Below are 12,722 nucleotides of genomic sequence, written 5' to 3'. Positions count from 1 at the left end.
CAGTGGTGGCGGGAGTGAATGTTTAATCATGAATGCAATGGCCGTTCCTGATGGCCAATGCCATGATCCATTCCACCTGAATCTGTGTTCAAATCAGCATTCAGAACCCATTTTTATACCCTGAGCCCCCTTCCCAGCTCCTCTTGGTAGGCAATCATGGTTGTGCCATTAGAGACTGGTAATCGGGTAGAACAATACCCAAGTACAGGGTGATTCAACCCCCCCCCCCCTCCTCCACGGACCCTTGTAATAGGGAAACACCCTCAATGGATCCATGTAATAGAGAGAACTCCCCCAGGGACCACTGTAATAGAGAGACCCCTCAGGGACCCTGGTTATAGGGGTCCGTTACATTTACTCCTGTAATAGGGAGACCCCTCCGATGGACGCCTGTAATAGGGAGACTCCCCCTCCCCCCAGGGTCTCCTGTAAAGGGGAGACACCTCCGATGGATGCCTGTAATAGGGAGACCCCCCCCCTCCCCCCAGGGTCTCCTGTAAAGGGGAGACACCTCCGATGGACACCTGCAATAGGAAGACCCCTCTGACGGATGCCTGTAATAGTGGCAGTGCATTCTGGGGAGAGGGGATGGCCCTCGGTTGGGCTTGGGTGGTCTATCCCAACGTGACCCTGGAATTGTGGACCTCATGTTGGGCCAAAGGGGTAACGTCTTGGGAGGGTTACTCCTTGGACCACCATGAGGTCCGCCACGCTGATAGAGATCACAAGTGATCTGCGCTCACCTAATTCCCGGCCGTAGGGACCGGAGAATCATCGAGGGCGAGAGCATAGGGTCAAGGGCCCGCTAAATGGGTAATTTAGACCCATTTGCATTCATTTACATTCCCCTGCCTCGCGCGGTCATGGGCCTCATTCCTGCGGCTAGTGGGGGGTCGGAGAATCGCTCTTGGGTTGGCGTCATTCCCGATTTTCCCCCAACGCCTGATTCTCTATCCCACCAGGGAATGCAATCCGGACATCCCGGGACGGAGAATCCCACCCCTTATTTTCGCTAAAGTCCTGTTCACACATCACCCATGTCAACAGTGACTGACATTTCCTCAAAGGTAAAATTCTTCGCCTTCTGTTAAAATCCCTACATCGCTTTGCTTTTCACTTGTTGCTGTAGCCTCTTCCACTTCTGTAACCTCCCCAAGTCTATTTGACTTCAACGTCTTTTCCATCCCTCATTCCTATGCTGCGGCCAAAATTTCCACATCTCCCTCTCTCTGTAGCCGAACCCACCTTCAAAGCCATCTGTCCAAATAAACCTTTGATTGTGATTTCTGACTGTTTCTACTTTGAGAGTGATTGCTCAGTGGTAACGCCCCTGCTCCTAATTGGGAAAGTTGCAGGTTCAAGTAGCAGTCCAGAGACTTGAGCACAATATCTAGGCTGACAATCCAGCGCAGGACGAAGGGAGCACCACCCTGTCAGTTTCATTCGCTGTCTTTTGCATGAGAGGTTAAATAGGCGAGGCCTTGAGATGTTTAAAACCCATGATATGGTTTCGCCAAAGAGCAGTACCTTCTCCACGATGTCTGAGCCAACTTTTATCCTTCAGTCAACATCTTTAAGCAGGTTATTGTCACGTTGCTGTTGTGGCACCTTGCTGTGTGAAAAATACCTGTCACCTTTTCTACATTACAACAGTGACTGCACTTCAAACAAACCCCGCAAGCTGTAAAACAGTGGAAGACATGCTGGGTGATAGAAATCCAACTTCGTTGTGCCTCTACATGTCTATCTTTCAAAATTTCCACCAGCAATTGGGAAATTCCCCAAGATATCTTTTGTAGGCTAACACAACACTGTCGGACTCTCTAAAAGGGTGTTAGAAGCACTCGCGATCATAAATTACAAAGAGAATTAGATAGCACTGTGAAGGGGGGGAAAAGTGCAGGACTTTGCGGAAAGAGCAATCGAGAAGAAGAAATCAGATAGTTTTGTCAAAGAGCTGACACAGGCACAATGGATTGGATGGCATCTACTGTGATGCAAGTTTCTATAGGGGGGGGACTATATAATCTCCTGCCATTTGCACCCATGTAAGGATGGATGGACAAGGCATCAGCCAGATCTTCTGCCGTTAGGTGCTTTGAGGCCGTTAATCAGCAAATTAAAAGCCAGTTATGGGCCTCATTCTGCCTCCGTCACAATCACAAGTATGGCTGGGGAAGGCGGAATGGCAGATGCCAGCCCATTACTTCTGCAACTCTGGTTAAAAGGCTTTGTCCTTTGCGGACAGGGTGTTGCTGTGCCTATCGACTTGAATGTGAATGTGAAGTTTGGCTAGCCGCTTGCTAAGGCCGCAGCCAGCATGTGGCTGCTGCAGGGCGGCCCATTTTAATATCAACAGGCTCAAGGCTGACTTTTCTACGAGAGTCGCTTCCCACCAAAAATGACACGAACCATAGAATCCTACAGCGCACAAGGAAGCCATTCGGCCCATCAAGTCTGCACCCACCCTTGGAAAGACCACCCCACCTAGGCCTACTCCCCCACCCCCCCCCTCCCCCCCCCCCCCAACACATCCCCATAACCCAGTAACCCCACCTAACCTTTTGGATTCTGAGGGGCAATTTAGAATGGCCGGTCCACCTAACCAGCACTTCTTTGGACCCTGGGGTGAGGTGAGTGAGAAATGCGCTCCTGGTAAATTTCACCCCTTAGATTGTCCTTGTATTGTGAATGATATTGGGGTCAAAAATGGAAAGTTCACGAAAACATTAATATATTTTGTAGTCCTGAGTGACTTTGTGTTTTCCTTTTGTAGATTGTGAAGTTCATGAAGCAGATGTTGTTTTTCTGATTGATGGATCGGGAAGTACTTCTGCAAGTGACTTCAAGCGCAAGAAAGATATCTTGAAGAGTGTGGTGAAGATGTTCAATACTGGTCCAACGAAGTTTCAGTTTGCTGTTGTCGAGTACAGCACAAACCCAGTCACCATCTTCCAACTGAATGGCACCAGTGGCCAACACGACCATTTTCGATAGAATCGAGAAAATGCAACAACTGTCCCAAGGAACCATGACTGGGAAGGCCCTTCAGTTTGTGATGGATTTATTCCAACCTACAACAGGAAGTCGAAAGCTGCAAGGGGTCCCTCAACACCTCCTGGTGATTACAGATGGGCAGTCCCAAGACAGCGTGGTTGTCCCCGCCAACAGCTTAAGGAAGGAAAACATCAATGTTTTTGCCATTGGTGTTGGAAAAGCGGACGAAAATGAGCTGCTTCAAATTAGTGGAGGGCCGGAGGCAAAGATTTACGTTGAGAAATTTGCTGAGTTGGATCAGATTAAAAGCAGAATTGTTCACAATCTCTGTGTCCCGTCTGCAGAAGGTCAGTGGATTGTGTACAATAGTCCAAATTGCAAATCACTTTTGTGCAGTATTGCTGTCTCTGTTTACCATGAAAAGAAATGAAATGCAGTTTGGCATTGGTATTTCTTAATAAATTAAAATGTTCTGTACTTTTGGCCCTGCATTAAAGATCCCAATATATGTCGACAGGGACGCGCAGCTGATGTGCAAACTCTGGTACATCTGAGACAAATCAGAAAATGCTGCAAATATTCACAGCACAGGCAGCAGATAAACAGAAATTCATGGGGAGGTGGAGGGGGTGGCGTATTACTCGCCAGCCCACCCATCAACCCCATTGCCGACATGAGTCGCCAACCCAACTGAGATTTATTTTTTTTAAAGTTGCTCCACGGCAAGACGCGCTGTCAGTGGGTTAAACTAGGTGAGAGTGGGGCTTCAGTCTCTCACCTTCAAGAGCTGCAAGCCAATCTGATTGACCGGCAGCTCTAGCAGGCCCAGCAGCGCCACACTGAGTAGTGGACACTGCCGGGACTGCAAGTAGGCCCTGTGACCATGGATGCTGGCGACAGGTAAGACGGGGGATATTGGACGGGAAGGGATTGGGGAGCTATTTCTGGAGACCAGGCATTTTGGAACAAAGGGAGTGTGACATCTTGGGAGTGGGTTGCCTCCGATGCACGCAGGGCAACCCCTTTCCTTCACAACTGTTAACCACTTGAGTTTACAAATGACCTACCAATATCTGCCCACCTGCTGACATGGGTGTGCATATGGGGGGGGGGGGGGGGGGGGATGGACAGCATAATATGTGGCTTATATGTGGCTTAACTAGCTTGGTACCAAGCTCTTTTAATTATTTATTTTGTGGGCGGGCTGCTGATTTTGGCACCTTCCCACTGACCATTTTATGTGGACCTGGGCAGGAAGGTGGTGAGCTAGCCACTGAAAACATGTTTGGCAGGGGAGGGTCATAAAATCCAGCCCCATGGCTCAGATTGATGACCTTTCATTGGTTCCATTTAAAAGATGCACCTAAAGACCCACGTCTGCACTTCATCCTTTCCCCAAAGCTTCTTAGACGCTCTGAGGACTCAGTGGCCAATACACACACACCCATCCTTCCTATTGGTCAGAGATCATGGTAGTAGGGCCCTGCCTATAACCATGTGCTCCAGTTCAATACCCTCACGGCACCATTTGATCCGCATGCTGGTAACATGTTGGGACAATGTGTCTTCTTCACAGCACATACAGAAGAGGTTACACGATACTGCACACTCTGTTTCGATGCCTAGAGGCCTCAGACTATCATCATTAGGATGTTATCTCATGTATCCTCTGCCCACTCCAACCCATGCACTTTCTTCTGCTGCTCCTGCAGTAGTTTACAATTCCACAGGAGAAGGCTCACCTTCCACCTATAATCCAGACACCCAACATTCACCGGTTTTCCTCAGAGTGCCCCCCACCACCAATACATAACTAGGCAAACACAGATGCAACCCATGATTCAGAGCTGAACATGCTACAAATGAGCAGTCAAGTGTACCCCCTAATATCATGTGACCAAAATAATGCTCTTCGTATTCAGTCTGTGAGAATGATCCATTCCGAAGGTTGATTTGATTTGATTTATTATCACATAATTATGTTGTTTAAACATTGAACATTTTCATACAAAGCCTTTTTTCCCCCTGAATTGGCAGATGCTGCTGCTGATGTGGTATTCCTGGTCGAAGGAACTCAAGATATTCAAGAATTTAAACAGATCCAGAATTTTATGATGGGAATTACAGCAGAGTTGAACATTGGACTCCGTAAAAACAGAATTGGATTTTCTCAGTTTGGTAGGGATGTACAGACTGAATTCCCACTGAAACACTATGCAAATAAGAAGGACGTGTGGAATTACATCAAGACGAGTTCCAGCTTTCAGGGCGGAGCACCACTGGATTTAAGACGCGGCATCGACCATCTGAAAACAACTCAATTCATTCCATCGGCTGGGAGTCGTAAAAATGAAGACATTCCCCAGATCGCTGTAGTAATTACTAAAGCATCATCACAGGCTGATGTTAAATCACATTCCAAAGTTTTAATCCAAGATGGTGTGATAGTTATCTCCATTGCCGCATCTGACATTGTTCAGCAACAAATAGGACTCAATTCTTCATCATACCCATTTATTTTCCAAAGTCTTTACTTGGATGACCTGCACCAACATTCAGGAGACGTCGCTCACATGATACGAAATATAATTAAAAAAGAGAATCAGCGCAGACAACCATCAGGTAAAACACAATCTATTACTTCTGGAAGATGAGTTACCTCTTGCAGAAGTGGCTGCATGTTTCTTATTTAATGTCCCCTTGAATGCATCTTCTTATTGTGTGGTCATACCGTGCATATGTTGGGCAGGAATCTCTATCCCGTTTCCTAGTGCGGCGTGCCCCCGCCGGCAGCGAGACCCTCCGTCCCGGAAGCCAGCCAATGGGGTTTCCCAATGTGGCCATCCCGCCGATGGACAAGCCTGCCCGTTAGCTTTCAGTAGAACCTCTGTTTGTTGATGGATTTCCCCTCGGGTCAGACAAAACAAATCTCTGATTAGATTAGAGCATAATGGATAACATTCAAACAATAGTCAGCGCCTATTCTGCAATCCTGGTCATCTGGTAAAATGTTTCATGAGATTATGTAACATTAAGGTAACTGGTGCGCTGTGTGAGTTGCAATCCTGCAGTGTCGTTTTAGCCTTTGACCTGAACTCAGATTGATGAAATGGAAATTCGCTTCTTTTTGCTGGCCACAGTGGTCCAATATGAAGGGATTGGACAGTTTAAACCTCACATTGGGGTGTGATTTTGCCACCATGCTGTGCCCAGCACCAATCTTGTTGTGCAGGGCGCATCACAAGGGTGGCCGAAATAGGGCTTCGTGCCAGGCGCAAAAGTGCGCATGAGTCACGTGACCAGCGGCCCCCAGTGTGATAAAGATTATCATATTTAATTGAGCCATTCGGCTCATTTAAATATTTGTGGCCTATTTGAGGACTCATTGTCCCACGGGAGTCACCGGCCGCACTGGCAAGGCCTCACCCATAATGAGGTATGCTCACGCGGGGGAGAGGGTAATGTCCATGTCTGCAGGGATGGCGTTGCCCATGGGTGGGATGTGTGGGGCACCCTCAAGCTCACTTAGAGGCCGGGGCACCCTTTCAAAATAGCAGGCCATCTCTGAGCAGCTATCTGGCCAACGAGTTCAGCTCTCTAATGCTGAAAAGCATTTCTAAGTATGGGTTAGACCAGGGTGTAACTCCTCAAGCGCCCAAATGATGACTAAGTGTGGGTGAATACTAAGTGTGGCTCTCACCCAAAAAGCCACAGGAAACACACCATCAAACTCCCACAAAATTATACCTGACCATTTTCTGAGAGAATCACGCCCAGTGTGTAAGTCTACCATGTAAAACAGCTGATAATTTGAGACTCGGGTTACAAATTCTTTTCCATCGAGTTGATTAATCTATTCAAGTTATTAATCGCTTTATTTATTTTAAACTTGTTATCGTTTCCAGAGGTTGTACCCATAAGTTTTTTAAATTAATTTAATAAGGGACGTGGGCTCTGCTGTCTAGGTCAGCATTTATTACTCATTCCTAATTACCCTTGAAAAGGGTCTGGTGAGCTGCCTTCTTGAACTGTTGCAGTCCATGTGGGGCAGCACAGTAGCGCAGTGGTTAGCACAGTTGCTTTACAGCTCCAGGGTCCCAGGTTTCGAGTCCCGGCTTGGGTCACTGTCTGTGCGGAGTCTGCACTTTCTCCCCGTGTCTGCGTGGGTTTCCTCCGGGTGCTCCAGCTTCCTCCCACAGTCCAAAGATGTGCACGTTAAGTGGATTGGCCATGAAAAAATTCCCTTAATGTCCAAAAACGTTTTGGTTGGGTTGCGTGGATGGAGTGGGGTGCACTTTCCAGGGGCCGGTGCAGACTCGATGGGCTGAATGGCCTCTTTCTGCACTGTAAATTCTATGATTCAATGTAGTGTAGGTACATCCACAGTGTTGTTAGCTTCAGGATTTTTACCCAGGAACAGTGAAGGAATGATGATATATTTCCAAGTCAGAATGGTGATTGGCTTGGAAGCGAACTTCCAGGTGGTTACCAAGTACCTGCTGCCCTCTCCTTCGGGATGGTAGTGGCCGTGGGTTTGGAAGGTGCTGTGTAAGGTGCATGGTGAGATCCTGCAGTGCAGACTATAGATGGTACACACTACTGCCATTGTTCATTGGCGGTGGAGGGAGTGAATGTTTGTGAAAGGGAAGCTAGTCAAGTGGGCTGCTTTGGCCTGGATGGTGTCCAGTTTCTTGAGTTGTTGGAGCTGCACTCATTAACTTAGTTGCCGCATTCAAGGCTCCAAAATGACAGTATAATTTTTGAACTGATTAACCCTGATTATTGAGATACAACTGATTAATGGGGCAGCACAGTAGCATGATAGATAGATAGAGAAATACAGCACAGAACAGGCCCTTCGGCCCACGATGTTGCGCCGAACTTTTGTCCTAGGTTAATCATAGAATTTTGGACAATTTGTCATGGCCAATCCACCCAACCTGCACATCTTTGGACTGTGGGAGGAAACCGGAGTACCCGGAGGAAACCCACGCAGTCACGGGGAGGATGTGCAGACTCCACACAGACAGTGACCCAAGTCGAAATCGAACTTGGGACCCTGGAGCTGTGAAGCAATTGTGCTATCCACAATGCTACCGTGCTGCCCTTAAGAAGTTAACCTACACTCCCTTATTCTACCCTAATCCAAGTACCTATCCAATAGCCGTTTGAAGGTCCATAAATTTTCCGACTCAACTACTACCACAGGCAGTGCATTCCATGCCCCCACTACTCTCTGGGTAAAGAACCTACCTCTGACATCCCCTCTATATCTTCCACCATTTATCTTAATTTATGTCCCCTTGTAATGGTGTGTTCCACCCGGGGAAAAAGTCTCTGACTATCTACTCTATCTATTCCCCTGATCATCTTATAAACCTCTATCAAGTCGCCCCTCATCCTTCTCCGTTCCAATGAGAAAAGGCCCAGCACCCTCAATCTTTCCTCGTATGACCTACTCTCCATTCCAGGCAACATCCTGGTAAATCTCCTCTGCACCTTTTCCAAAGCTTCCACATCCTTCCTAAAATGAGGTGACCAGAACTGCACACAGTACTCCAAATGTGGCCTGACCAAGGTTTTGTACAGCTGCATCATCACCTCACGGCTCTTAAATTCAATCCCTCTGCTAATGAACGCTAGCACACCATAGGCCTTCTTCACAGCTCTATCCACTTGAGTGGCAACTTTCAAAGAACAATGAACATAGACCCCAAGATCTCTCTGCTCCTCCACATTGCCAAGAACCCTACCATTAACCCTGTATTCCGCATTCAGATTTGTCCTTCCAAAATGGACAACCTCACACTTGTCAGGGCTAAACTCCATCTGCCACTTCTCAGCCCAGCTCTGCATTCTATCTATGTATCTTTGAAGCCGACAACAGCCCTCCTCACTATCCACAACTCCACCAATCTTCGTATCATCTGCAAATTTACTGATGGTTACATGGTGGTTAGAACAATTGCTTCACAGCTCCAGGGTCCCAGGTTCGATTCCCGGCTTGGTTCACTGTCTGTGCGGAGTCTGCACATTCTCCCTGTGTGTGCGGGGTTTCTTCCGGGTGCTCCGATTTCCTCCCACAGTTCAAAGATGTGCAGGTTAGGTGGATTGGTCATGCTAAAATTGCCCTTAGTGTTGGGTCGGGTTTACTGGGTTATGGGGATAGGGTGGAGGTGTGGGATTGGGCAGGGTGCTCTTTCAAAGAGCCGGTGCAGACTCGATGGGCCGAATGACCTCCGCCTGCACTGTAAATTCAATGATCCTAACCCGCTGAAGCAGGCTTTCTAATATGATACCTGGGCCACAATACTCCAGGGAACTGATTGACCAGTCAATCTGGTTTTCTGGTTGAATTCCAGGCATCGGCCTATTGCTGGGACCTTGTTGTTTGGCTGCAGGGCACCCATTGGATAGATGGTGTAATGTATGGACAAGTGACAGAAAGTTTATTTTTGTTGCGTTGTGCTTTCCAAAGTTCACTGAGACTTTCCCTTCTGTCAATATTCTCCACCTTCACTGTACCTCTCTATGTAAACCAGTGGTGGACAACCTGCAGCCCAGGGACCACATGCATCCCATTACGGTTCTGTGTACAGTCCACAAGACATTTTGTTGACTGTTGCCCACACATTTTGCTGATTTCCGTCTGCGTAATTCTTTTTCTAATTGCACACTGGAGGTGATACACACATGAAGCAAGGGCAATGAAGTGTGATGCACGCTGATTGCACACAACAATGGCTGTGAGAGCTTTGCACTCCCTCTGCCTCCAAAGTGTAACTATTTATTTTGTTTTTAACATTTGAAGTTCGATTAATATGTAAGTGATTAAGCACTCTCTAACTCATTATGAAATATTCAGCAGGTATCAAATGTATTTATTCTCGTTCATGGTGTCATGGTTAATGAACAAGCCTGATTTCAATCCTGTGGCCCACTGCAGTGGAGGGTTTTGTGGTCCCGGAGATGTCCAAAGGCAGAGGCATAAAGGAACTTATTTTATTGCAAAGCAATACACACTGTACATTCCAGGTCCCAGCCGGGACTCCTCTGCTTGGCTCCATTTGGGCCGACTTTAATGACAGACTCCATTACTCCACAGATGGGCCACCGCTCATCAGCGGGGGATGCTCGTATTTTATGAGACTCACAGGGTCCATGTACATCTCGACGGGTAATAACAGAGAGCCATTTATGCTGCCCATTCACTAGCCTAGTTTGCCCATCACTGATGTAAACCATTAACCTATCTTGCTACATCACATAGATACGTATTATTAACGCCCGTCTAGATCACCCTTACAGAGAAATTCATGACCTCCCCATTACAGCATCAGACTGTCTCCTGAATGACTCCAGAGTTCTGGTTTAACTTGACCAATTTCTCCAGATGAACCTTTTCCAATGCAGTTTAGCATCATATCCATAATAAGGCCCCTGCAACTCACTCTCAAGCTCACTCAACTGTTCCTCGTAACTCAGTGCTCGAGAGTTAGTCTTATTGCCTTGTTCTGTAAGATTTCCAAGGGCTGGAGGTTTCCTTTGTCTCTTGAGGGGGCAGGTATGGAACACCACTTCCAAAAGAAGATGAGCTGGGGGATGGGTCATGAAAACCTGGAGATGTGGAAAAGTTATCCTTATTCATGTTACATAACTTTCTTGGTCTCTTTTGAAGAATGTGTTTCTGTTGTATCTCATGGGTTTGTAATGTTCCATATTTGTTTTACAGTGTGCCAGTCAGCCACAGTCGCTGATATTGTTTACCTTGTGGACGAATCTGGCAGCATTGGGGAAACAAACTTTGAATTGATCCGTAATTTTCTGGTCAATGTTATCAACGCGATGGATATAGGACCAGACAAAGTGCAAATTGGTTTGATTCAGTACAGTAGTCAAACGACACCGGAGTTTTATCTTAACACGTTTCAAGAGAAGAGCGAGGTGCTTGACCATATCCGATCAGTACCTTACAGGAAGGGAGGGACAAATACAGGTGCAGCCATTGATTATATGGTGCAGACTTACTTTACAGAAAGCCGAGGGAGTAGAATAAACCAGGGAATCCCTCAGCTTGCTGTTGTAATCACTGACGGTAAATCGACTGATGATGTTAAAGTTCCAGCCAGTGCTCTCCGAGCTCTTGGTGTTAAAGTCTTTGCTTTTGGAATCAAAGGTGCTGTTGAACGTGAACTCCAAAGTATTGCTTCGTACCCTGCCAGCAGTTATGTTTCCCTTATTGAGGACTTCGACCTGTTGAGGAATGTAGAAGACCAAATGCAGAAGAAGATTTGCAACAATATTGTAAACTCATTGTTAATCAAACCAAATCAAGGCCATATTATTGAGCAAGGTAAGATTTTTAAAATCCACATTTTTGAATTCTGAATTAATTTGTTAAATACAGGCTGCTTTCTTTGGTGACCCAGCACTTTTCTTGTTTAATGGGTCCAACATCAAAGCATTTTCTGCTTTGGCATCCGATCAGTTTAGAATAATTTGGGAGTTTAACCGAAGCGACAGTGGTCTGTCTTTGGCTTGATTCAGTTCTTTCAAATTGTTGTTGATGATAAAGCTTGTAAAGCGAGAACTTGCATCTCTACTCAATAACGAGGTAGACACACATGGAGCAGTGCCTGAACCCATAATGTTAAGAATTGGAAGCAAGGTAGACGGACCGAGTTGGTGGCCAGAGTACTGCAAGTGTTGGACATTGCATTTGTTGGCTGGAAGGCTGGGTATAAGCATAAATTGACAACTCTGCTATCTGAAGATGTCCTTAAGTTGAAGATTGATGGGCGCGATTCTCCGATGTCATGCCGGTTGGGAGAATAGCGGGCCGCACCAGTTTTTCACGCGGCGCCGGTCCGACGCGCTCCCGCGATTCTCCCAAACAGCCGAATCTGTTCCATCATGTTCCGCACGCCAAACCCCGGAGAATCGCCTGATGCACCCAAAATGCCGATTCTCCGGAACCCCCGCTATTCTCCGGCCCGAAAGGGTCGAAGTCCCGACGGCGTGGCCCCAGTTCACGCCGTCACCGTTCACACCTGCTTTTTAAAGTCGTCAGCCAGTCGTGCTGGCTGGTGCGAGCAGTGAGGGGGTGAGGGGACTGTGCCGGAGTCTCCGCAGACTGGGGAAAGCAACCCCCAGAATGCAGCAGCCAGTGGGGGGGGGGGGGGGAGAGAGAGCGAGTAGTGGAGGGGGAGGAGAGAGGGAGTAGTGGAGGGGGGAGAGAGGGAGTAGTGGGGGGGGAGAGAGGAAGTAGTGGGGGGGGAGAGAGGAAGTAGTGGAGGGGGAGAGAGGGAGTAGTGGAGGGGGGAGAGGGAGTAGTGGAGGGGGAGAGAGGGAGTAGAGGAGGGGGAGAGGGAGTATTGGAGGGGGGGAGAGAGGGAGTAGTGGGGGGGAGAGAGGAAGTAGTGGAGGCGGAGAGAGGGAGCAGTGGAGGGGGAGAGAGAGGAGTAGTGGAGGGAGGGAGAGAGGGAGTAGTGGGGGGAGAGGCAGTAGTGGAGGGGGAGAGAGGGAGTAGTGAGGGGGAGAGAGGGAGTAGTGGAAGGGGGAGAGAGGGAGTAGTCGAGGGGAGAGAGAGCGAGTATTGGAGGGGGAGAGGGAGTAGTGGAGGGGGAGAGAGGGAGTAGTGGAGGGGGGAGAGAGGGAGTAGTGGAGGGGGAGAGAGGGAGTAGTGGAGGGGGGAGAGAGGGAGTAGCGGAGGGGGGGGGGGAGAG

The 12,722-nt window shown here is 47.9% G+C and overlaps 1 protein-coding gene across 1 annotated transcript in view; it reads left to right on the top strand.

The window, feature by feature from the left end:
• LOC119965586 (collagen alpha-6(VI) chain-like) overlaps positions 1–12,722 on the top strand; it is a 190,159-nt gene that overhangs the window by 59,193 nt on the left and 118,244 nt on the right. The window contains 4 exon segments of the mRNA XM_038796377.1: positions 2,777–2,993; positions 2,995–3,344; positions 5,035–5,619; positions 10,730–11,350. Of these exon segments, the coding sequence (XP_038652305.1) occupies positions 2,777–2,993; positions 2,995–3,344; positions 5,035–5,619; positions 10,730–11,350 (1,773 nt within the window).

Source organism: Scyliorhinus canicula, chromosome 5 (assembly GCF_902713615.1).
Source record: "Scyliorhinus canicula chromosome 5, sScyCan1.1, whole genome shotgun sequence".
Classification (NCBI taxonomy): Eukaryota; Metazoa; Chordata; class Chondrichthyes; order Carcharhiniformes; family Scyliorhinidae; genus Scyliorhinus; species Scyliorhinus canicula.
The sequence above is the reverse complement of the archived record's forward strand: the minus strand, read 5'-3'. Positions and strand labels throughout refer to the sequence as shown.